The following is a 26,972-nucleotide window of genomic DNA, read 5'->3' on the forward strand; positions in this document are numbered from 1 at the left end:
TCGATGCCATCTCTAGCATATGCAAATTTGAACTCAACAATACAAAACAAATTGAACAAAATCTAATGAAATTGTAGAAACTATGCATACAAATAATATCATCATCATCAATTGTGCCCATCTCTAAATTCTTAATAGTGTTTTTTGAGGAGAGAAACTTAGGGGAGAAGACCTGAGAGTGAGGTATTTAAAGGGGGAGGTGGAAGGTAAAACGTGGGAGAGAGAGAGAGAGAGGGAGAGATAGCTAACGTATTTGGAGAAGTGAAACAATTAGGCGAAACTACAACGTTGGTCCCTCAAGTTTATCTTATGTGTGCAATTGGTCCCTCAAGTTTGAAGTAAGCACAATTGGTCCCTCAAGTTTTAAAACTGAGTTGTATTAGTCATTTTATTAACTGCCGTTAGTAGTGTTGCTTACATGGCTAACGGAACAATGATTTGTTATTTTTTTTACTGATATGGCATTTCTTTTATTAAAAAATTCCAAAATGCAAAGTTGGATCAAAGAAAAAGCTAAAGCAAAGCAAAATGCTTGCAAAACAAAGCAATGGCTCTTTGGTATCAAACTCCTCCTCCTCCTACATTGAATCAGATCTCACCCACTCTCAAACTCAACTCATTACGCTGCACTTGCAGCTACAACCTGTCTATTTCGAATTCCAGACCCACCCACATACCCGAACTTGAACCCGAACCCATATTCGCCTCCGTCAAAACCTTCGTTACTGCCACCGTGGCTAACCTTGGCCACGGCTTCGACTTCCTCAGCTGTGCCGTTGACGGTCTCGGAGACTTCATCTCCCTCTCCATCGACTTATCCGTCCACCCCGGCAAGATCTCCATCACGAAAATATCTGGCGACATCGCCGGAAAAATCAGCCACGATCCTCTGTCCAATTGCGCTGGAATCGCCGCGATCAAGGTTATGAAAATGCTCAAAATCTGACCGGTGGGACTTCCTCTCTCTCTAGAAAAAGGCTTGCCTTTAGCCAAGCCCAGAACTAATGCCTCCACCATCGGTATTAAAAACCAGAAATCCTTGGAGGCCAGTGCAGTTGTCGGCAAGCTTTCTAATATGGTCCAAGCACTGATCAACAATCTCCTTGCCAACTGAGGCGGGTCAACCTAGTAAGAATGCGAAGTTGAGTTAGGATGTTCATTTTGCATTCGCTTGCAAATTTGCAGCCGAATGGGGTTCATGTGAAGGATGGTGGCGGTGGGGTTAGAGTGGCGGATCAGAAACTTCTCTTTTTGTGGATAAACGACGGATCAGAGATTTGGTATGGAGGAAATTGTTTTGTTTTAGATGCTGTAATTAAAATGGCCCAAAAAAAGAAAAATGAAAAACATTGACAAGTGTGAAATGCTTAATAGAATAATGGCCACGGGCAAAGTTGTTGGCAACGTGTAAATTTTTTTATTTATAATTTTTTAATAAAAGAAATGCCACATCATTAAAAAAAATGACAAATCATTGTTCCGTTAACCACGTAAGCAACACTACTAACGGCAGTTAATAAAATGACTAATACAACTCAGTTTTAAAACTTGAGGGACCAATTGTGCTCACTTCAAACTTGAGGGACTAGTTACGCACATAAGATAAACTTGAGGGACCAATGTTATAGTTTCGCCAAACAATTAAGCTCTTTTTTTCTTTTTGGGTTTGGTAATGTTTTGTTTCGTATTGTTTATTACTACATCTAGATTCCATAGATAGAAAATATAGAGTCTATTGTTTTAATGGTTCCATTTTGTTTTTTTTTTTTTAAATCTTTGGCAAACTAACCTTTCTCCTAGCCTCCTCCATAATAAAAATCATTTAATGCATTGATGTTAATGTTATGATATCTATTCATCAATATCAGCCCAATTGAAGGAGCTATCTTAACGGACCAGCAAATAAAGAGTATATACTGGAGACTTGAATCCCGAACCTTACCCCCCACACTCCACAAGCACTTATACTTGTGGAGTGACCTTCGCACCAAGGGTGTGCGGTGGTCTACACTTCAGTTTTTAGATATATATATAAATATAGACTAGCATTCAACCCGTGCAATGCGCGGAAACATTTTACATATTTGAAATACTATCAACTTGACATAACAATACAATACATATTTAATATACCATCCACTTGACATAAAAATACAATAAAATACTCATCTAGGTTTTCTCAAAAAAAAAAAAAAAAAAAAAATCATCCAAGTAATGTAGTATATCCATTTTGTTTTATAGAACAACTAAAATTGTGTATCTCAATTATAGTTATACTATCTAAAGAACAATTATTTTTACAACATTTATTTATTCATATTTAAAATACTATTAACTTGACATAACAATACAATACATATTTAACATATCATCAATTTGACATAACAATACAATAAATACTCATCCAGGTTTTTTCAAAAAGAAAAAAAAAAAAAAAAAAAAAAAAAAAAAAAAAAAACTCATCCAAGAAGTTATACTATCTAAAGAACAATAATATTTACAACATTTATTTATTTATTTATTTACAATATAACGAAGGACAATATAAGGGAAAAAACTAAGTTTAAAAATAAATAAAATTTTAAATTAAAAAGAATCTTCTAAAACAACACAAACAATGTTCTGACTTGTGGAAAAGGGGTACTTAGTCCAAACCTAATCTACAGTGTATATTGTGAGTTCTTGGATAGATAGTATTGGCATGCAAATCTACAAAATCACCTCTACAAAAATGGAAAATGAGAGTATTCAAAATAAATGATTATGTAATAATCATAATTATTCAGTTTAGATTGAGAAGAATTTTAAATGCAGTTAACATCCTTCTTTATGTCTATAAAAATTACAAACTCATAATACTCACCAAGAAGTGGAGAATAAGGGTAAACCCAATGGAAAACACTACAATAATCACCATATACTATAACAACATAAGAATTTTCTTTTTCTCAAATTTTGGAGGGCTTGCTTGAGTTGATCATTTTGATTTATTGAGAAATTAATCAATCCCTTTAGGCAATAAAAATTTGTCATAAGTAGCAGAATTGGTCTAGAATACTGCAAGATAGATTGGTAAACATCCTATTGGGAAGATTTTAGGGACAACCACTCAAGTAGCACCATAACTGATGACTCTATGGAACAATAATAGAGAATTAGAACCAATAATAATAGAAAGTCATTTTTCAAGAAAAAAAAATGAATTTATTTTGTTTACTAAAAAAAAACTTACAATAACAACATCCTTTATTGCTTGGAAATTTCTAGAACCATGTCTCTAAACTACTCAATTGTTTTGCCTTGAAACAATGCATAGTTATAATCATTCCCTCCAATTTCTCCAACCATTAACATGGTTGTTTCAAGCTTTTCAGCAAAATTTATCAAACATTAAAAGAAACCCCCCAAAAAAAACATAGATAATAAATTTAACTTTGTGTTATATGCTTAATTCAAATGACTTGCCCCTGAAAAATTCTTCCTAAGTCCACCAAAAACCAATGCGGCTTGATCCAAGTGGGGGGAGAAAAGGAACTCTTTTGTTAGAGCTGTGAAATTATAGAACATAACAAAAAACTTTCATTATAATATAACTTTGTCAATAATATTGGTTAATAAGGTGGGTCAGAGGATCTGAATTATAATATATGAAATCAAGTCAAACAAAGAAACTAAATTAACTTGCATTGTGTACATAACTAATAAAAAATTTGTCTCTTCCCAAAAAAAAAAAAAAAAACTAATAAAAAATTCAAACAGAACAACAAATCATGCATAGTCCTAAAACACAGAACAAAGGATAAGGGTTTTTCTAGACTCAAACTTGCATGTGATATAAACTTATGGCTTGTTTGGAAGTTTAAAAAAGGAGGGGGAGTAGAGTAGAGGGAGGGAGAGTAATTCAATTACTTTGTTTGAAATTTTTTTAAGAAAGGAGAGGGAGGAGATTGGAGGGGTTTCAACCACCTCTAACCCCTCATTTTTAATTCCCCCAAATTGGAGAGATTTTGAGGGAGAGTAAAGTAGATAAATTATTGACTAGATAAATTTCCTAATATACCCTTTCTAAATTAATAATAAACCAATGTTGCAAGTTCATTTTCAAATAGGGGTAAATTTGTTTATTTTAATCATTTCTTCTCCTCTCCATCCTAATTTTTAAAACATCCAAACAAGGGGAATGACTAATTACTCCCTTCCCCCTTACTAATTTTAAAAACATCCAAACAAGGTGAAGGGGAACCATTCCCCTCTACTCTCCTCCCTCTCTAAACTTCTAAACCGGCCATTAAAGTAAGCAATCAACAGAGAAGAACCATCACAATTTAACTCCCTACTCCACTCATATTTTATATGATAATGATATAAATCATACAATAGATACATTCAAAACAGGATTGGTAGGGTAAAAATTCATCAGTTATAAATGTTTCATTCAAACATGGATTTTTCATGTGGACTTAGTAGCAACTAAAGAAGGAAACCATTTAGGCAATAAACATAAAGATAAAAGAAGTTAAAAAAAAAAAGTAGGAAAACTATGAACATTAATCTTATGAGCTATTCCTTTCTGCAGACAGCAAGGTACTATATCCTAATATACACTATACAAATCACATGCATGAACTAATTGAAATATCCTTGTCCGTCCGTAGCAAAGATAGAAAAAACCATGGGACTGTAGTATCATTCTTAATGAACAAAACATGCAACCCACATCATTTAAAAAAAAAAAAAAAATTGTGGTGAGAATTTATAAACAATAAAATATTTTAGCCACGCGAGTTCTTCAACACCACATTAACTTAAAAGTGAAGTTTAAGCAACTATTTGATTCTAACCAAAGGACTTTAGTTCAAACGGATTCTAACCCAAATTCTAGACTTTATAAAGCCAAATTTGTTATTTTTCTTAAAAAGCTTTACTTGCCGATGGGTGGGAATACTCTGTTTTCTCTTTCTTGTTGTCCGTCTCTTCATCTCTGTGTGTGACTTATAGTTATCGACTTTCTCTTAGTGTTGATTCTAAATGTTTTGGTGTCTTTATATGTAAATAACGAAATGTTGTCAGTCATAAGGTTTAAGCAAAAACAATCAAACTAAAATAATCAAAATACCTTAATGTCAGCCAAATACATATAGCAAGTACAATCCTAAGCCTAAATAATAGTTAACGCCAATTTCTTTCTCTAAAAGTAGAAAATGTTTAAAAAAAAATCAAAACTTACTGATAGCAAGTAAGCGAGAGACCTGACGATCGTGGAAGGATAGAATGGCGGTAATGGCAATCCTCAAATGTTTCTCTCTCTGCCTTATGATCTCTCTATCAATCGTTGTTTTTCGTAAAATAGGAAGTGAAATGGTATTTTAAATAGCTAGTTAGTTTTTGTTACAAACACTGAGTAAAATGATGGGTTAAGTGGTGTGTTTTAAACCGTTTCTTTAAGAATTACTAATTGCATTGTTTTTTTGGACGATTGATTGTGTCGTATAGTATGACTCTTCACAATTAAACTCAACACGTGGCAGAATTTTAAATGGGCTTTTTTCCAACATGTCGCAATATCTTTAATGGCAGAGAAGGATTCTGCTTTTATAGTATCTAATATACATATATTATGTCACTTTATAAGAAAACTAAAGAGCAGCTTAGTAGTGTGGTAAGTGCGTTTTGGTCAACTCATCTGAATTTCGAACCTTCGCTTGGCTTTTTTGCTACTTACATTTTTAAAACCCTAGGAGCATGAGATAAATACCACATGTCGCAATGTTTTTTATGCTCTCTCACCAATCAGTAGCTTAGTTCAAGTAAACTGCCCTCAAAACCGATTCTATATTTCTATCTCTCTCTCGCGCTTTCTCAATTCTCAAACTCTATCGTTTCGTTCTGATTTCGGCTGCCGAATTGTTTGCTGGATCTTCAGGAAAATGGGTACGCTTCTTCGCACTTCCCACTCTTCTTTTCGTTCTTATTATTATTCTACTCTTACTGCTGCTAGTATTGCTAGTGCTAGGAAAAACCCGAATCACAATCACAATCTGAACCAAAATCAATTATTGAAATCTGTTAGAGATGAGTGCCAATCTAGAAGCTTTAGGAATGTTGATGATGCCTTAGACATGTTTGATAAAATGCTTCAAATGCGCCCTTTGCCTTACCTTGTTGACTTTAATCGCATTTTGGGTGCCATTACAAGAATGAAGCATTACCCATTAGTCATTTCTCTAATTAAACGAATTGAATCATTTGGTATCTCTCCTGATGTTTATACTCTTACTATTTTGATTAACTGCTTCTGCCATTTGTACCGTCTAGATTTTGGGTTTTCTGTCTTGGCCACAATTTTGAAACTTGGTTATCACCCAAACTCTGTTACTCTAAACACCCTTGTCAAGGGGCTCTGTCTTCAAGGTCACATTGCTGGCGCTCTGAGGTTGGTAGAAGACATGGAGAAGAATGGATATGAGCCTAATGCAATTACTTGTGGAACAATGCTGAATGCTCTGTGTAAGATTGGACAGACTAGTATGGCTATTAGGTTGCTTAGGAAGATGGAAGAAGGGAATTTTGAGCTTGATCTGCCAGCGTATAACACAATCATTGATAGTTTATGTAAGGATAGATTGGTAATTGAGGCTTTGAACCTTTTATCTGAAATGATGAGTAAAGGCATTCAGCCGAACCTTGTCACTTACAACTCCTTGATTCAAGGCCTATGCAATTTTGGCCGGTGGAGAGAGGCTGCTACTTTGTTGAATGAGATGACGCGAAGGAAGATCATGCCAAATGTGTATACCTTCAATATATTGGTGGACACATATTGCAAAGAGGGGATGTTGATAGAGGCGAAAAAAGTTTTTGGTATGATGATTCAAAGAGGAATCATGCCTAACACAATCACTTACAATTCTCTAATTGATGGTTACTGTTTGCAAAGCAAAATGGATGATGCAATCAAAACATTTAATACGATGGATGAGAGGGGTTGTTCACCTGATGTGTTTAGCTATAACATATTAATCAATGGATTTTGCAAAAATAAAAGAATTGATGAAGCAAGGAGTCTCTTTGATGAAATGTCCAACAAGAGAGTGGCTCCTGATGTTGTGACTTATAACACTCTTATAGGTGGGTTTTATCGAGTGGAGAGACCCCAAGTTGCACTAGACCTATTTCATAAGATGCAGGCATGTGGCCAACTTCTAGATCCCCAAACCTATGCTATCTTGTTGAATGGCTTGTGTAAGAATGGACAAGTTGTTGAGGCTATGAAAGAGTTTGATGGGATGGAAGACAAAATGTTGGGCAACAATATTGTGATTTACAGCATTTTGATTGACGGTTTGTGTAATGTCAGGAATCTTACAGTTGCAAGAGAACTCTTTTATAGTCTACCTGCGAAAGGATTGCAACCCAATGTTCGAACTTACAACATAATGCTGAAAGGGCTTTGCAAAGAGGGACTGCTAGAAGAAGCAAGTGAGATATTTGAGAAAATGGATGGGAGCGGTTGTTCACCTGACGATCGCACATATAACACAATAATACAAGGGTTACTGCAACATAATGGGACATCAAAGGCAATGAAATATCTTGAAATAATGGATGACAAGGGTTTTTCAGCAAATGCAACCACTGCATCCATGTTGGTTGACTTGCTATCTGCAAATCCAGCAGATAAAGCACTTCAAGAATTACTTATTAAGACTTTGCCAGTCAATCTATAAGGCGTATGTATATTTGTTGGAAGTGGTTATTTACTTTTTATGAAATGATGTTTCTTTTCATATCATTGATGCTTTTGCCCTTTCAATTTTTTTTTTTGTCTTATTTATTTATTTATTATTTTAAAATTTGTAATTAAATAGGTTTTATTTGAAGTGAAGATCTGGTTGACCCTCACAAGGAGTTATTGGATGGGAGGAGAACTTTACTCTCTATGGAGTTGTGATAGATATAGAATAGGTCTTGGGAACCATATCACACATGAACAATACGACCTTCTCTCCTAAAATTAGAAGTGGTATGTCAACAACATTTTCACAACAAATCATAAGTGATAACTTATTATTGGGTTTTAATTTGAATTTACCACTTAAATTACTTATTTGCTCACTAGTAACAACTAATAACAACTTGCCACTCAAAATTTGTTGTGAAAGTATTGTGGACATAGCTTTTCTCCTCCTAAAATAGCCATAAAAGTTGTAGCATAAAAGGAGTAAACTTCAATTTGATTCTATTCCAATCATTTATATATTCTATTGTTTTATAAACTTCAATTTGAATTGTCCAACATGGGAGTGGCTCCCATTTTTGTCACTTTCTGCAATCTTATAGGTGGGTTTTGTCGAGTGAAGAGACCCTAGGCTGCACTAGAGCTATTCCATAAAATGCAGTAAGAATTGCTTCATAAGTTTGTGTGAAGGTTTTTTAACTTCTCCAGGTCAAGGACAAGCTTCATATTTGTACCCACTGCTTGTCAATTTGTAAGCAACATGTATTTTTTATTTTAATTTTTTGGAGTAAATTTTATATTTTTTACAAGATGAACTTTCTCTTCATTTATAATTGGAAGATTGATCGTTCTTTTAATTGTTCTATCTTTTGATGATATTTCATTGTGCACTCATGTTGTTTCTTTCGACCTATTTTCATGGATAGTTATTTCAAATTTTGTCTAATGTAAGTTAATGCGAAATATATTTGTTCTAAAGTTTGACCTTCTCTGTGGTCATACATCCATATTAGGTAGTGAAATAAACGTTAATACATGTATATTTTGCGTAAATTAAGTGTTGGAGTTGCATGTTGAATGTTACAATAAAAATATATATTACGCTTAAATGTAAAGTGTAGTGAATACCTTAATTCTATTTCTATGCTGAATTTGTCTTAGTTTCACATGCTTTCCTGAACTGTATTGACACTAGACTTGGGAATTGGAACCAATTTAGATTAGTGTAGTTTGAAACACTTTTGAACTTAATGAAGTAGCTTTTTTGTCCACTGACTTGAAGATTTGCAACTTAATGTGGAGACTGTGGGATACAAGAACATCAGCTTCATTGTCTGGGATGTCGGGGGCCAGGACAAGGTATGTGATCTTAATATTTAAGTTTAATAACAACTAAAACTTTAAGCTTAAATGTGAAATCAGGAAAATATTGTTAATTATATCATGTTTCTATGATTGTTATGTGCACCTAGTTTCTTTAGTGCTTATGGACGGTCTTGTGCTGACTAGTTATTGAACCATTAGCACACAACAAATTCATAAGCTACATCTACTAGCTACTTTCTGATTCAGTTTTTCCTGGTCTATTTAAGGAAAAGCTATTCAGCTTGTGGCAGACATTTCAGACAAGTATCTGATAACTTGTGTTTAGTTGCTGTTGGTTATTATGTGCATGTGTCTGTCCTTGTGCTAATTAGATGCTTGTCCATTAACATAAAGATAATGTATGTACATTATTTTGAGCCACCTTGTCTTTCAGTTTCTTCCGTAGTTTTAAGAGGAAGTATGTTTTTGTGTTAGTCATTTGTGATTTATGTGCTTATTGACGGTCTTGTGCTGATTAGTTATTCCATCGGCACATAACATATTCATAAGCTACATTGAATGCCACATTGTATTTTCAGTTTTTCCTTATTCTATGTGAGGACAGCTATTCACTTTTTGGCGTACATAATCTATACACACAATTATATATATGTATACATACATACACATGCAATTAGGCATGTGTATACTTGAATGCTTGTATGTTTGTATTATGCATTAGTTGGTTAACATAGGTACTTCACACTTTGTTATTAATGTGTTGTTGGTGATACACCAAGTTAAATTTATTTAGAGCTATACTTTCCTTAGGCATTATCGACTGTTCATTTTCTAAGTCTTGTATTGTGCATGTACAAATTCGGCCTTTGTGGAGACATTACTTCCAAAACACTGAAGGGCTTATCTTCGTGGTTGATAGCAATGACCGTGACCATGTGGTTGAGGCTAGGGATGAGCTGCATCGGATGTTGAATGAGGTAACTAAAGGCTCCATCTTGTTATAAACTGAATGGAACTTGTAATGTTTTAGTTTAGTTAGATCTTGGAAAAGGGTATTGATTTTTTTATGTTACTAGCCTATTAGAAACTAACACAATTAAACATAATTAACAATTCACATAATTAGTTGGATCATTTTATTATTGACATTGCTTTGTAATACTGTTAGTCTCTGCAGTATTCTAATTCAACTGTTTTGGTATTAATAACATATATACCCCGTGTACATCTTACTGCCAATAGCTCATTTTACTTACCATCTCTCAGTTTTGTTTAAGATTTTCTTGTGCATAATAATATTGCTGGTCGAATGCCTAGGATGAATTGAGGGAGGCTATGCTGCTTGTATTTGCAAACAAGCAGGATCTTCCAAATGCCATGAATGCTGCTGAAATAACTGATAAGCTTGGTCTTCATTCCCTCCGTCAACGCCACTAGTATATTAACACTCTCTCTCTCTCTCTCTCTCTCTCATGTTTTACTCTATGCATAGGAAATTTGGTATCCACTGATTGGGGCCATTGCTTTGGGTTCTATTTCAAGTATATCCAGAGCACATGTGCCACTTCAGGGGAAGGGCTGTACGAGGGACTAGACTGGCTTTCCAACAATATTGCTAACAAGGTTAGGCTCTATTTCTGCATGCAACATAAGTGATAATCTTCAATATGGTTATGGGCTGGTATATTAATATTTTCTATTTGGTTCTTGCAGGCTTAGGAGATCTGTAAATCTTCATTTACTTTTTTGGGCTATAATCTCTGTCAAACGGGATTTTGTTGTTATGTGGTGTTTATGCATTTTACATTTGATATTGTCTTGAGAATGTATCTGTTTGTTTAGATCATTGTTACAATATGATAGAAATTGACATTTGCCTTGTAGATTCTAAATAATTCATGATTCACAGTTCATAAATATGATTAAACTTTGCTAATTTTGAGATACCCTTGCTTTTGGTTCTCCTTCAATGGATATGGTTGTAATAGTTTCTCCTCCCCCTAATTCTCATTTATGATTGAAAGGTCAATTCTCCTATGTGGTGAAGTTGCATGGGTACTCAAAGATCCATTGACGATAATCTTTTACGTGTCACCAATCTCTTTGTTTGGAATAGTGGTAGTAAGTGGTACTTTAGTTTCTAGGGCTTGAATATGGGACCGTGGATTTGATCTTCTTGTCCATCATGAGTCCTCTTTCAATGCATAAAGTACATTAAAAAAGTCGTTGAAATTTTAATCTATAACCATCAGGATTTTAGTTAAATGCACAAAGATTTTGTTGTTGAAGCCTTAATAGATTAACAAGTGATTGGTTACATCTCAATAGCTAGGGGTCTTTATGAAATTTCAGATAAAAAGAATTGTATTCCAACTGTGGGGAGAGCATCTTGTATACAGCAACCACAACAATTTATTTAATATTTGCACTTGCTTTTAGTAATTGAGACCAAGGATATTTTGAACGCATCACATCTTGAGTTAGGGCTTTGATATTTGCACCACTTTGCTCAACGTTGCATTGTTGAGCAAAGTTGTTGAATTGGTGAACCAATATGCCATACTGAAACATTGAGACGGCCAAAAGGGTCACCCATTTAAAGTTCAGATATTTGCATCACTTTTTGTTGAAAGAGATTCATCTCTCATCATTGTAGCTTATGGTACGTACATTAATTTGACCAATATCCAAGTTGAAGGTCACGATTTTTTTTATTTTTTATTTTGTGCTAGAGGCCACGAAGTTTTGACCATCTGGTGTTGATGGCTCATATTGTTGAACTTTTTTATTTTGTTTTATATACTTATTCTTTGTTCAGTGTAATATTTTACTGTGAGATACTACAACTTATAATGACACCTATCCCATCTTTAGTTTCTAACAATTCTGCTAAACTACCATCAAGTATAACAACTCCTCTAAATAAAACATAGCTAATTTACATTTAAAACCTTGATGTTTTTTATTTAAATTTTTATGGTCAAAATGTTTTATATAAATCTTAAAATTTCACAACACATTTTATTTAGTTTCATGACAATTAGGGAAAACCGAAAACGTGATAAAAGGTTTAAATAAAACGTTTTTAAAAACTTTGATATTTAAATGAAACATTTTGGAAGTTATAAGATTTAAATGAAACACGCTCAAATCAACTAAGTTGAAATAATATTAAGATCTTAGTATATTATTTTTTTCTATAAATAGTAGAATAATGGATTTCCGAATTTCATATACACATATAGTAATAATAAATGTCTATAAATAACTATAATTATTATCAAATTTCTATTTAGACACGAAAAAATAGAAGAGATAAAAATTCTATTATGTAAAATTCACTCACATGGTTGCATTGACGGATAAGTTACGCATTTTAATTTATTTATTTTTGAAAGAAGGTAACACATTTTGTATGGTATTGGCCAATGCAATTACATAGATGAATTTAATTCAAGAACCTAAGGTATAGAATCGTTATAAATGTGGGGAATTATGTGTAATTTTGCTCCTAAAATATTATGCATTTGTTGGGGAAGTTTTGTTGTAAAATGATTGATTTAAAGAAAATGATATTGAATGAAAAAAAAAAGTTTTATTAGTTTGGCAGAAGAAAGTAATTTTGTTTTATTTATTAAATTTTTGTGAGAAAGAATAAAAGATAGAATGTTGCATCTCTAGTTTAGTTTGTGTTATATACATAGGAATATATAAGATTTGTTGTAATATATATGCCAAATGATATCTATTGAAATGTCATAATCCTTCAAATTTGATATATCAGTAGGTGTTTATTGAAAGGTCATAACCCTTCGTATTAGACATTCCAAAAGATGTCTATTGATAAAAAAAAGTGCCTATTAAATTAAAATGTACATAATGACCAAAAAAGTGCCTATTGAATGAAAGTTCCTATTGAAAAATAAAAAGACACAACTGTTTGGTATCGAAACACCAAAAAAAAAATAAAGTCTCATATTTACAATGACAATTCAAATATATTAGGAATTGAATTTTTATAGAATTACACTAATCTTTTAATTAAGGAATTGAATTTTTGCTATTGAGTATAAAGCTTGATTGGTACTGGTTACTAAGCAATTAATATTGAAAAGGGTTCTCGTCCAACTATAACGAAAATATCCTATTCCTTGCTAATGAATATAAGATAACCAAAAAATTAAATAAAAACTTATTCTTCACCATGACACCAAACCCCCTAGCCCCAATCATAGTTCTCGCAATTTAAATCCCATTGTCCATGACAAAGTATCCCCATTACTCACTCACCTATATTAGTGCGTCCATATTCTCTTCATTAATAACTTACAACCGCTCCATGTTGCCTTGGCAGGTGAACTTTAAAGTTCAAAGAAATGATAACTTCAACATGTGGCATTTTGCTAGGCCACACATTTATCTAGTTGCTGTTATTAATCAATACAAAGGCAAGGAAATGAACAATTTTATGGTACAAACAGCTTTGCAACACAGCCTGAGTCCTCAAACAAAGAATACAATATTGATAGACATTATAATGAATAGAAACTGCACTTGATGTGGCTCATTGCATAAGTAACAACATATTAATGCTTGTCTAAGTCAAGCTTCAATGATGTTTCTTCTGCTTGCTTAAACTGAAAAACATATCCATTTGCAATAAGTTAGTCTTAGCGCATAAAAACTTGGTAGAAATTCAATAAATAAGCAAGACAAAATTAAAAAAAAAAAAAAAAATCTTAACTGCTCTGGAGTTTCAATCTTGTCTCTTCCACTGCAGATCATATCAAATCCTCCCTAATAAAAAGAAAAGGCAAGCAAATTATTAAAAAAAAAAAACTTGAAATAGAACTTACATTTAAAATGACATATATAAAGAAACAAATTGATGAGTAGAATATTATAAAATAGCTCAGGTGGTGTGGTACATAGGAGGTAAAAGCAATGGTATTTTCTTTTAGATTTGGTAATCTAGCAAACAGGAGAACTTTCTAGCAGATTCGTTCTAATTTCTACCCCACTAGAACTACATAGTAATGTCACTATGACCTTTTCAAGAAAAAAAAATGTCACTATGACATTAAAGAGACATTATAATGAGAAGTTCAAACAGATGCACCTAAAACATATGCATAATTAAGAAATATATATGCGGTATGTATAATTGAAATGAAAGAAATAGAAGTGTAAAGATAGGCTTCATTGGAAAGCAAACCATGGAAAACTAATAAAAACCTTGAGTGGTTGTTTCGAATTGTTTTGGCATTGTTAAAGGCCTCAAGAACTGGGTTGGATTGTGATATTAAAGGTCAATGTGGACATAAACCTTGATTTTTACTTAATTCTTCCGATAATATGCCAAGCATATACTCATAGGAAAATTTGAAATCCAATTGTACGTCCTTCTACTCCAGATTGCCCGCCTAAGTGTGCAAGATATCTCATGAGCATCTTTGTTGTCTCAATTTTACTAGCACCTCTTTCTCTACTAACCAAAATTGAATTGTCTTTTCCTTCATTAATCATTGCCCTATTTTCTTATACAACACATAAAATAAGAAACTACCACATAAGTAAACAAAAAAAATTGTCACATCCAAGAAGTGATATGAATTGCATACATTTTTTTTTGATAAATTAATATGAATTGCATACATTTGAAATGTAATTAACTTGACTTAGATATTTAGGAAAGATGCAGGCCATTAATAGTAGTATGAGGTCTAAGAATGGCTACATATAATTAGATGTAATTTTTTGTTTCACTTTACCGCAATTAATTTATAAAACATGCCTATCTAGATGATCTCAATCAAATTTAAAGCTGTAGCTGTTTAGTTATGTACATATATTAATAAAGAAGGTATACTCCAGAATTCATTCCTATTTAAGAAGATTATTAAATTTTCTAATGTTGCAACTTGGGTTTTGATGATGGAAAGTTCTAGTGTACAGACTACAGAGTACTAAATTGCCACTTATGTTGATGGCATAGTATGCCTAAATTGCATATTAGAAAAAATGCAATGACCAAGAACAGGTACAAACCTTGGAGTGGATATAAACTAATGCAAGAGTAAGTAAGACATTTTGTCAAACACATGGTGTGCACAAAATTTCAACATTAGAATGTACCATAAAACCGATAATGAACACCCCTAAATGTAGGATGAGTACATCAAATAATTCAAACAATCAAAGCCAAGTCAGAAATCCACACCTCATGTATCAATGTCTAAGATATAGGATTTTTTTTTTCTTTTGAATAATGTCTAAAATATTAACGATTGTTATTATAAATAAAAGAAATTAATAGTTTAAAACAAAAATATACCACTTATTTACACATTGAACAGTTCCTGTAACACAACAAACAACAACAATAACATAACAAACAGACAGAACAAACAAATTGAAGAGTATCAAATATACGAAACTACATAACTAATTAAATTATTCCATGAATAGTGTAAAGCCAAAAACCCAACTCTTCCATTGGTTTTATATCATAAGAAAGTACATGATATCTGTCTTAATGGATGTTAAACCTTCCAATTCGCAAAATAAAATATAGAACCCAGAATTCAAAATCATATTGTTGGTTTTTTGGGACAGTGAGAACCAACCAGCAAGTGGAAAAATAAAATTAATAAGAAAGAAGCAAAATTATGAAGAAGCCACACACTATGTGTTCAACTGGGTTTGGTTTACTGCAAATGCATATTATATAACAACAATCAAATGAAAATAGTGTTTGAAAAAAATCAAAAAAGAGAAGAACGAACAATCTATGGAAGAGTATAGAAGAGAAGAAAAAGAATCTGTCCAATACTAGAACAATCTCATAGACAAAACATTTGACTCCATGCTTCATCCGGTTGTGAGATCAGATCAGCAATTGATGCAGCAATCTCTTCATCAGCATCAGAGGGGACTGCTCTGACAGTAGTGATTACCCAAAACTGTAACCATTTTTTTTTTTTTTATAAAAATTTCGTAATTAATAATTCTGTTGATTTAATGAATATATTGAATTGATAAGGCTTATTATACATTAGATTGAGTAGACAAACATTTTGAGAGAAAACCAAAAGCCCAAAACAGAACTGAATCTACACAAATACCTAAACCTAAACAAATCCATCAAAAATACCCAAAACTGAGTTGCACTTAATACCCAAGTATTAAAAAGTTTTTCTCTCTGTGTTTGTCTACGGTCCCAGCAGTCTAAGGCTGGTGTTGTAGTGAAAACTGATGGTCATGGTGGCCCTTCAATATTTCTTCCAAACTGTCTCTCAGTTTCTCCATTCGCACCTTTCAAATTGTCTCTTATCTGAATTCAATTGTGTGCTTTTTAAACCATATACATTTATTAAGAAACCTTTAAACGGCTTTGAAATTTAAACAGTGTATTAGCATTCCCAGAACCGGTGTAGCCTTTCGCTTTTAAAATGTACATGTGTGTGATTGAAGAGCGTATAAAGAGAAAGAAACGGTGTAATATTTGTAACTACCGAATGAACCCCAAATCAAAATCAAGCCAATTGAAATACTGAAAGCCTAAATCATATTTAATTGGCAAGGCAAAAAAACAAAATTGGAAACTTTACGGGTAAAGCTTTTGGAGAAAGACCGGTCCGATCACAGTAAACATGTTGTTGACGTCGAACTGTAAGGCAGTGACTCCGAAAAGACGGTAGCAGGACGCTATACAATGGTAGGAAAGCTTTTTGTGAGAAGTCGGGCTGATTTTAAGGGACCTAAGAAGTTCTTCATCGTTGTAGAGAGAAGGATTTGGTAAATTTAGAGAAAAGAAAGAGAGGGGGAAACAGCTTCGGTTGAGAAAAGGTGAAGAAATCATGTCATATATAATAAAATTTGTACTTAGACGCTGTGGTTACGTCAAATGGCTTCATCAAATGGTAAAAATTTTAATAAATTTTTAAATTTTAAGAATAAATATATACATATTTTTTGGATAAATATGACGAATCAAATAATAAAAGAAAATAGTATTTGATTTATAACTATAACAGTTATGTTTATCTAAAATGTTATCAACAAAGTCTAAAATCAATAGGCTCTTCATCTAATCTTTAAAATATATATATATATATATTATCATGTGTAATCAAAAAACAACATAGTACACATAAAAATAAAGTATTAGATGAAGATTTTGGATAAATGTACATCCTAACTTAATTCTTCTTCTCTTTTAATTCCTAAAATGATTGGATATCTAATTTCCACACAATTGAAAATTCTCTCCCTCTCCATCAAATTGCAAAAATTTTGTTAGATTTTTTTTTTAAAAATAGACATTTTTTTTTTGTTCTTATCTTCTTCTTCTATAATTTCTAAGTTGATAATTCGATTACAATCCAAATTCTTCATCTAATCATTTTCTTATTATAATTTATAAGTTGATAAATAATATCAATTTGATTACAATCCAAAATCTTCAACTTATCCTTATTTTTTAATTTAAATTATATTACTACACGTATGTATGTGTATATAAATATATATATATATATATATAAAGCAACGTTGAACACTTTAAAAAATCAGCAAGGTAGTACATGTAAAAAAAAAATTAAAAAATAAAAAATAAAACTGCAACTACTCTTAGTATTTAAATAAAACACTAAATTCTTTGAATTTCCTCTTACCACTTTTTTTAAGATTTAGACTTCAGCTTTACACTCCCACAAATTAGACTAATATTAGACTTTTTTTCATATCAATTTCTTCAATGTGGAGTGTATATAAACTAAATAATTTATAAAGAATATGTAATATATGGTTCTTTTTCTATATACTTTTCTTCTTCTACCTACAACCTTTTAGGTATGTATTTGTTTGTTCTAATTTTTTTTCATTAAATCAAATAGGTTTTGTGTTTTTTTTTTTTTTTTTTTTTTTTTTGTTTAACCTAATTTGCTTATGATTTATACAATTTATATGATTGTGGTTTGAGAATTAACCAAAGATACAAAATTCTCATTAGAGCACAATTGGTAGGTTACAAAATAATAATTTTTTTAGGTGTTATCATTTTATATTTGATAATTATTATACCAAATTTTTTAAAGAATTAAAAAGGAATATTATACTACTAGGACTGTAATTCATTCTTATCATTAAATAAAATTAGATTAACATTATTTTTTTATTTGTTAGGATATATTTCTTAAATTAAGGGATAATATTTAACATACAAAAATTTAATTTAGATAATATTTATCATCTAATAAACATTATTTTTTTTTATTTGTTAGGATATATTTCTTAAATTAGGGGATAATATTTAACATACAAAAATTTAATTTAGATAATATTTATCATCTAAATTTTCAAAATTTTAATATTATTAAATTAAAATTATTTTATTACAATATCAAGTTATAAAACTTGATTAATAAGGGATAAGTACAATCCAAATTCTTCAAGAGGTGATTAATATAAATGTATCCCAAGAAACAGTATATATCTCTAATAATTTGATAATATCTATCTATTCCAAAAAACAATATATATCTCCATTAATTTGATAATTTCTACGTTGATGACATTTAAATATATATATATATATATATATGTATATATATATTTATATCAAAATTCCTTATAGCTATCAACAATGTTCTCTTTCTCTATTTTTTTTTTAATTTTTAATTTTTTATATGTTACGTTATGTTGAATCAACTCTTTTTTTTTTTTTTTCAATCTATTCATATGACCTTTTTTTTTTAATTCCAATTTTTATGGGATAAAAACAAACATATTGATTAGATATCTTTAATTTCAAGAAGATATAAATGAATTATATTTCAAATGGATCTCTACCAATATATATAACCCTATATATCCTTTTTGGAGTGAAACTTCTTTCAATATGTGAATGCCTAAATCCCATGACAATGCAAGTATGCATTCTTTCTTCTTTTATTATTATTATTATTGTTTTCATTTTGTTTATTTTCTTTAATGTTATTATTGGTTTTTCATCTTCATGTGATTTTAATTAATGAATTCAAAACATTCAAAAACATTGTCGAGTTTCTAAAGACTTCTTCTTTGTTTTTGTATTTTGTTTTTATTAAATTGATTAGGTTTTGTGTATTGGTTGCCTTTTATTTAAACTAATTTTCTTAGCTTTGATCTAATTTATATGCTTAGGTTTAGGGTCTTAGAATTAATGAATAAATATGGTTAGAAATAATGGATTAATTTTAAAAATTTTCTTATTTGATTTTTATGTTACATCAAATTATCAAGATGTTCTACACGTGTATTCTTGAATTATCAAGTTTAATTTTAATTTATAATATTACTTTTTAAAAAATAATTATTAATTTAAAATTCAATTTGGAATTATCAATTTAATTTAGTTTTAGGAAGAAATCTTACCCCTTATTTTAGTGAGATAATTATTTACACTTGATAATTTTTTATTTTATCTTTATTGAATCTATTGAATCTATTAAAATATATAATTATTTAGACATTTATTTTCTAAGTTTTTTCATAAAACTGTGCAACGCACGGGCCTATAACTAGTTGTTTTTGAAAAAAGAGTCAAATAAGAGAGAGACTTTTATAAAAAAAAAAATATAAATAAATAAGAGAGGTTTTGGTGAGAAATTCATGACTCCTCATCGAATTGGTGCAACCAAACACCAAACAGTAGCAACTAAAACGGTTTGCTTATTTCTCAAAAAAAAAAAAAAAAAAAAAGGGGTTTGCTCAAGTTCGAACCCTCGTTTTGCTCTTTTGCTGTTTACGTTTTGAAGATATAAATACCACATTTCAGCCGCCCCCTACCCCACTCTTTTTTATGCTCTCTCTCACCGTCAGATAACAGATCAGTAGACTGCCCTCAAAACCGATTCTTTATCTCTATCTCTGTCTCTCGCTTTCTCAATTCTCAAACTCGATCGTTTCGTTCTGATTTCGGCTGCCGAATTGTTTGCTCGATCTTCAGGAAAATGGGTACGCTGCTTCGTACTTCCCACTCTTCTTTTCGTTCTTGTTCTTACTGTTGTTCTACTCTTACTGCTGCTGCTACGACTACTAGTATTGCTAGTGCTAAAAAAAACCCGAATCACAATCACAATCTGAATCAAAATCATTTCTTGAAATCTGTTAGAGATCAGTGCAAATCTAGAAGCTTTAGGAATGTTGATCATGCCTTACACCTGTTTGATACAATGCTTCACATGCGCCCTTTGCCTGCCATTGACGATTTTAATCACATGTTGGGTGCCATTGCAAGATTGAACTATCACCCAGTAGTCATTTCTCTAATTAAACGAATCGAATCATTTGGTATCTCTCCTGATGTTTATACTCTTAATATTTTGATTAACTGCTTCTGCCATTCGAACCGAGTAGATTTTGGGTTTTCTGTCTTGGCAACAATTTTGAAACTTGGTTATCACCCAGACTCTATTACTCTAAACACCCTTGTCAAGGGGCTCTGTCTTCAAGGTAACATTGTTGGAGCTGTGAGGTTGGTAGAAGAAATAGAGAGGAATGGGTATAAGCCTAATGCAATTACTTGTGGAACAATACTAAATTGTCTGTGTAAGATTGGACAGACTAGTATGGCTATTGGGTTGCTTAGGAAGATGGAAGAAGGGAATTTTGAGCTTCAACTGATAACGTATAACACAATCATTGATAGTTTATGTAAGGATACAATGGTAACTGAGGCTTTGAACCTTTTATCTGAAATGATGAATAAAGGCATTCAGCCGGACCTTGTCACTTACAATTCCTTAGTTCAAGGCCTATGCAATTTCGGCAGGTGGAGAGAGGCTACTACCTTATTGAACGAGATGGCACAGAGGAAGATTGTGCCAAGTGTGAGGACCTTCAACATATTGGTGGACACATTTTGCAAAGAGGGGATGTTGAAAGAGGCGAAAATTATTTTTGATAAGATGATTCAAAGAGGTATTGAGCCTGACGTAGTCTCTTATAATTCTTTAATTGATGGATACTGTTTGCAAAATAAATTGAATGATGCCATCGAAGCATTGAACATGATGGTTGAGAGGGGTTGTTCACCTAATGTTGTTAGCTATAACACATTGATTAATGGATTTTGTAAAAATAAAAAAATTGATAAGGCAATGAATCTCTTTCATGAAATGTCCAAGAAGGGAGTAACTCCAGATGTTGTGACTTATAGTACTCTTGTAGGTGGGTTATGTCGAGTGGGGAGACGCAAGGCTGCTCTAGAGCTATTCCATAAGATGCATGTTTGTGGCCAACCTCCAAATCTCCAAACTTATGCTGTCTTGTTGGACGGCCTGTGTAAGAATGGACAAGTTGTTGAGGCAATAAAAGTGATTCTTGAGATGGAAGACAAAACGTTGTGCAACAATATTGTGATTTACAACATTTTGATTGACGGTTTGTGTAACATCGGGAATCTTAAAGTTGCAAGAGAACTCTTTTATAGTCTACCTACGAAAGGATTGCAACCCAATGTTCAAACTTACACCATAATTCTCAAAGGGCTTTGCAAAGAGGGACTAATAGATGAAGTGAGTGAGCTGCTTGAGAAAATGGATGGGAATGGTTGTACCCATGACGATCGCACATATAACACAATCATCCAAGGGTTACTGCAACACAATGAGACATCAAAGGCAATGAAATATCTTGAAATAATGGTTGAAAAGGGTTTTTCAACGAATGTGACGGTTGCAACCATGTTGGTTGGCTTGCTGTCATCTAATCAAGTAGATAAGAACATTCAAGAATTGCTTCATAAGTTTGTGTGAAGGTTGCTTAACTTCTCCATATCTTGGACAAGCTTCATATTTTTACCCATCTCTTGTCAATATGTAAGCAACATGTATTTTTTATTTTAATTTTTTGGAGTAAATTTTATATTTTTTACAAGATGAACTTTCTCTTCATTTCTATACGGAAGATTGGTTGTTCTTTTAATTGTTCTATCTTTTGTTGAGATTTCATTGTGCACCTATGTTGTTGCTTTCGACCTATTTTCATGGATGGTTATTTCAAATTTTATATAATGTAAAGTTAATGTGAAATATATTTGTTCTAAAGTTTGACCTTCTTTGTGGTCATAAATCCATTAGGTAGTGGAATAAACGTTAATAAATGTATATTATGCTTAAATTAAGTATTTTGGAGTTGCGTGTTGAATGTTACAATAAAAATATATATTACGCTTAAATGTAAGGTTTAGTGAATACCTTACTTCTATTTCTATGCTGAATTTGTCTTAGTTTCACATGCTTTCCTGAACTGTATTGACACTAGACTTGGGAATTGGAACCAATTTAGATTAGTGTAGTTTGAAACACTTTTGAACTTAACGAAGTAGCTATTTTGTCCTCTGACTTGAAGAGTTGCAACTTTGGTTGCATTATGGTACAAAAGTAACGTGATGATTTGGTGATCAGAGTCCAATGTTTTTGTGTAAGTTGTGGATGCTTAAACAAGTGTATAAAAGAAGAAAACTCATTTCTGTCTTGTCATAAAATGGGCTGACATAGGAGCTTGACTAGTGGTAGATCATAATGGTTTCTACACTGTTGGCTAAAAAAATATCAGTGTCATCCCATAAGGGTTCACAGAAAACAATCTGTCCTTGTACTTTGTCAGAATTCATGGAACCATTTCTGAAATATTTTGAATTATACAGGTCAGCACCTGCAGAATAGCTTGCAGCATCTCCTGCCTAAATCAAGGGAAATGATTTTTCGTTGAAGTTGAATCTATCAATGGAGAGGTCCTTCTTATATACCTTGTAAGAATCTTAATGTTTAATAAAGTATCTATATGATCTGAATCATCTGATGCCCCTGCTGTCCTTGGCACTTGGGCCTGCCTTCAATCAGCCAATTAAGAATTTTCATTTGTACTGTTAAAACTCTCTCTCTCTCTCTCTCTCTCTCTCTCTCTGAGCTGAAATGCGAACAGTGAGTGATCGATCTGTGTGGTCCAATATGGTGACAAGAGATCAAACAGACTGGCACAAATGTAGATGAAAACTCTTGTGATGAAGCCGGGACCAGTTTTGTGCTCTTATAGTACACAATAATAAAGCACGCTTAAGAGTTTTCTCAACATGTGGGGATGGGATAACCAGTCACACGCACTTACATTTGTGAACAATCTGACTGCTTGAATGGAGTGAGAAAAATTGTTCATTTTTTTCCCTCTTCTTTTCTTTACTTTTGCTAATCAGGAAATGAAAAGGTTCATGCGTGTGTTTCTGTTAACCCTTACACCTCTTATGGTCATGTGGTGAGACTGTTAAATTCAAGGACTAGAGAAAGACATTGATTCTCTCACACCTCTTATTGTACCTTGTATATCTATTCTACGTGTGTTAAATGCTAATATTGATAACAATAATTAAAAAAAAAAATGAATATCTTGCATAAAGTTTTGAACATGAACATTATGTGTTAAAATATATCAACAAGCGTGACATACAGTTAAAAATAGAAGGCATTATATCATTGTCTAATTAAATTTATGAAATAATTCACGGGTAAATGATTGAGTCGCTGAGCATTATATCACATGTAAAAACAAAAGGAAAAAAAATTTGGTGCTGTAGTTTCGATTAATACTATTCACATTCAAATGAAAATAAACTAGATTCTATAACATAGTGAAAAGTGTGCCCTAATATTCTAATTGCAAGATCATTTGCTCAACTTTTTGGATTCATTGGGAGAGCTAGCTGGACCATTTTATGGGGATTGAATATTTGTTTTACCATGGAAATTTGACTTACAGGACACTTCAAAACTAAAAGATGGAGCATAGTCGATAACAGTGTGGAGAGCAGAGGGAGTTCTGTCCTTACTCGTACAAACAACCCAACAGAAGGGCATGTTTTCATAAATGATTAACAATAATGTTATTATCTTTAGCTGTACATCAGATAAGCCCTTCCAAGTGCATCTCTAGGGCAAAGATTAGAGGGAATAAAAAAAAATGATAATTGGGCTCCATTAGAGGCGCCACACTACAAAGGATCACATATATGATTTAAAAGGCCATGGGTTCACTTTTTGATAAGATGCAGCATCTTAATATATTGTAAATGCTTGGGAACTTAGAGAGAGCTGGAATAATACAATTCTTGCGAAACTTACAAATCAGAGTGGCTTGGGGTACAAGGTATATTTGAAATTAGGATCTTTAAATTTTTTAACACCATAATGAGGAAAGTAGGAGAGGATGATATGTTAAATAAGAGTTAAATGGATGACAGGGGCTTCACATAAGCTAGAAAAATTAAGAAAGCAACCACACCCTCTACAGGAATATATATAGATACATAAGCCTTTAGAAATGCTCGATATGATGTCTAGTCATAAGCTTTGTAAGATAAATTATGTAGATATTTTTGAACTTAGGATCTTCAAATTTTTTAACACCGTAATGAGGAAATTGGAAGAGGATGATATGTTAAAGATTTAATGGATGACAGGGGCTTCACATAAGCTAGAACAATTAAGAAGGCAACCACACCCTCTACAGGAATATATAAATACACACACATAAGCCTTTAGAAATGCTCAGTATAATGTCTAGTCATAATCTTTGTAAGATAAATTAGGCAGATGTATGAAATAGGTATTTTGTTGTTGTTAATGCTAGCCACAGCCACTTTTTTTTTTATATACTTCACTCAAGCAGTCAGATTGTTCACAAATGTACGTACGTGTGACTGGTTGTCCCATCCCCACATGTTGAGAAAACTCTTTGGTTGGATTGGAGCATAATATAGCCTTGAGTCCTGACAATGGTGCAATTGTACATGGTTTGTGGACTTAGAGATAAAATGCCTTTGTGCTCTCTTAACATTAGCTAACCAATAAATTGACCAATAATTTTTTTTTCTTTTCATTATAATCTATTAATTAAGCTCAAATATTAATCAATAAATAAAATAATATTTTTTTAATCAAATGAAAAACAAGAAAAGAGGGAGAAAGAGAAATGTTATGGTTCCAAAATTTTTTACAATAAATCCTTAGTGGCAGGTTGTTAGTTGTTACTGGTTATTATTGGTATACAAAAAAGTAATTTTAGTTGTGGGTTCCAATCAAAACGAGTAACAACTTAACCCCTAAGATTTGTTGTGAAAATGTTGTGAATGTAGCATTTCTAAAAAAATAATAAAAAGAGTAATACACAAAAATTTTCTTTACATTTTTCACAACAATTGAGTTGATAAACTTTTACTAGTTTTTATTTGGGTCCATTACTAACATTATCTTTTTACTTACCAGTTACCACTGTCAATTTGCCACACATCAACATGTGTGAAAAAAATTTGACAAATTTTATGTGTCTATAGACTTTCTCAACAAAAAAAAAAAAAAAAAAATTTGACATGGTTTATTTTAAATAGTAATTTTCCATCTAAAACAAGATAATACAGTTTAAGTAAGATTTAAATTTTTATATAAAAAAATCATAGTTAAAAAATATATATATATAAAAAAAAAAAAAAAAACCCAATTCATTTTTGCCTCAAGCCTTTAAACGCATCAAGCCACCCTCACACTTAGTAGTTTCGAACTCATGATCTCATATATATCATGAGACTTTAAGAATTGCTTAGCCAACTCTTGGGGTTGATAGTTACAGTTTAAAATCTATATGATTTGTTTTGAACTTTGAAATACTAGGAGGTCTAAGTCAAAACTATAGCCTAGACTCTAGAATCCTTTTGTATAATTTTTATATTTTAGCTTATTAACTTATTTTATTAACTTAATTGGAACATTTTGATATTTCCAATTAAAATGTCAGGGTTCACATCTTCCTCCGCACTATCAAATTAAAAAAAAAAAAAAAAAGTATGATGATACATTATAAATTTTTTTGTATTTTTTCAACTCTAAGCAAATAAATAAATAAACTTTTTAGTAAAAAGTAATCCAAACGAACTACTAAACTTTCAATAGGTGCAGACTTGAATTCTATAAATAACCAAATATTATTGAGATAAATATCTATGGTGTCTCATCATAATTAGTTGAATGAAATTTAAAATAAGATTAGTCAAAGAGTTTTGTAATTCAATGGTATCTTTCTCCGTTGCTTACACTACAAAAAAAGGTCCTCTGGCCGCGTTTTAAAAACGCGGCTATATGCCAAAAAAACGTGGCTATAGCTTATAGCCGCGTTTTTTTAGGCCGCGGTTTAGAATGTGGCCTAAAACCTGTGACTATAGGACTGATGGTCCTATGGCCGCACTTTTTAACTGCGGCTCCAGCTCAAGTCCTTAGGCCGCGTTTAAAACGCGGCCTAAGGGTCCAGTCTTAGGCCGCGTTTTAAACGCGGCCGAAGGGTGCAGTCTTGGGCCGCGTTTTAAACGCGGCCCAAGGTTGGACCTTAGGCCACGTTTAAAACACGGCCTAAGACTGGACCCTTAGGCCGCGTTTAGGAAGTGTGGCCATACCCTCCATGGTGAGGGCCTCTGACAGTCCGTTAAGCCGCGTTTTAAACGCGGCCTAAGGTCCAACCTTGGGCTACGTTTAAAACGCGGCCCAAGACTGCACCCTTAGGCCATGTTTAAAACGCGGCCCAAGCTTGGACCTTAGGCCGCGTTTAAAACGCGGCTTAAGGGAGCAGTCTTGGGCCGTGTTTAAAACGTGGCCTAAGGGAGCAGCCTTAGGCCGCGTTTTAAATGCAGCCTAAGACCTCCGAATTCCTATTAAGAATTTGTCTATAGTCGCGTTTTTAAAACGTGGCTATAGATTTTTTTTTTTTCCTTTTTTTTTCCCTTTTTCTGGGCAGATGAGTTTTCCTGTATTCCTTACAGCTTGCTGCATGCAACACAAATTTTCTCAAGCAAGAGTTTTCAACAAAATATCAAGCACGAATT

The 26,972-nt window shown here is 32.3% G+C and overlaps 3 protein-coding genes and 1 long non-coding RNA gene across 9 annotated transcripts; 3 read left to right on the plus strand and 1 right to left on the minus strand.

Annotated features, from left to right (window-relative positions):
* Positions 1 to 5,912: 5,912 nt before the first annotated feature.
* LOC115978924 (ADP-ribosylation factor-like) lies at positions 5,913 to 10,991 on the plus strand. 4 transcript variants are annotated; one of them, XM_031100844.1, is made up of 5 exons: positions 5,913 to 5,931; positions 9,021 to 9,097; positions 9,901 to 10,041; positions 10,382 to 10,687; positions 10,778 to 10,991. In XM_031100844.1, exons 1-4 carry the CDS (start codon positions 5,928 to 5,930, stop codon positions 10,499 to 10,501), a joined length of 342 nt encoding a protein of 113 aa, XP_030956704.1. In that variant the 5' UTR covers positions 5,913 to 5,927; the 3' UTR covers positions 10,502 to 10,687; positions 10,778 to 10,991. The 4 variants fall into 4 exon arrangements, with proteins under 4 accessions (XP_030956704.1, XP_030956703.1, XP_030956706.1 ...); XM_031100843.1 differs by lacking the exon at positions 5,913 to 5,931 and adding an exon at positions 7,972 to 8,023; XM_031100846.1 differs by lacking the exon at positions 5,913 to 5,931 and having other exon boundaries at positions 8,831 to 9,097; positions 9,900 to 10,041.
* Positions 5,940 to 7,800, plus strand: LOC115981843 (pentatricopeptide repeat-containing protein At1g12775, mitochondrial-like; the record flags this gene model as incomplete). Its single annotated transcript, XM_031104239.1, has 1 exon — positions 5,940 to 7,800. A coding segment is annotated over one exon (1,788 nt), but the record flags the coding sequence as incomplete, so codon positions are not given.
* A 2,204-nt stretch (positions 10,992 to 13,195) lies between the features above and the next one.
* Positions 13,196 to 16,020, minus strand: LOC115978926. The gene is made up of 3 exons (XR_004088895.1): positions 15,897 to 16,020; positions 13,809 to 13,861; positions 13,196 to 13,701 (listed from the first exon to the last, which is right to left on the minus strand). It is a non-coding gene; the product is annotated as an uncharacterized LOC115978926 (long non-coding RNA).
* Positions 16,021 to 19,915: 3,895 nt separating this feature from the next.
* Positions 19,916 to 22,904, plus strand: LOC115978915 (putative pentatricopeptide repeat-containing protein At1g12700, mitochondrial). Of its 3 annotated transcripts, none has more exons than XR_004088893.1 (2): positions 19,916 to 21,927; positions 22,758 to 22,904. XR_004088893.1 is itself a non-coding variant. In XM_031100830.1 (2 exons), exon 1 carries the CDS (start codon positions 20,059 to 20,061, stop codon positions 21,862 to 21,864), a length of 1,806 nt encoding a protein of 601 aa, XP_030956690.1. In that variant the 5' UTR covers positions 19,916 to 20,058; the 3' UTR covers positions 21,865 to 21,866; positions 22,758 to 22,904. The 3 variants fall into 3 exon arrangements, 1 of the variants encoding a protein (XP_030956690.1); XR_004088894.1 differs by having other exon boundaries at positions 19,916 to 20,062; XM_031100830.1 differs by having other exon boundaries at positions 19,916 to 21,866.
* Positions 22,905 to 26,972: the final 4,068 nt, after the last annotated feature.

This window comes from Quercus lobata, chromosome 3 (genome assembly GCF_001633185.2).
Source record: "Quercus lobata isolate SW786 chromosome 3, ValleyOak3.0 Primary Assembly, whole genome shotgun sequence".
In the NCBI taxonomy this organism is placed as follows: Eukaryota; Viridiplantae; Streptophyta; class Magnoliopsida; order Fagales; family Fagaceae; genus Quercus; species Quercus lobata.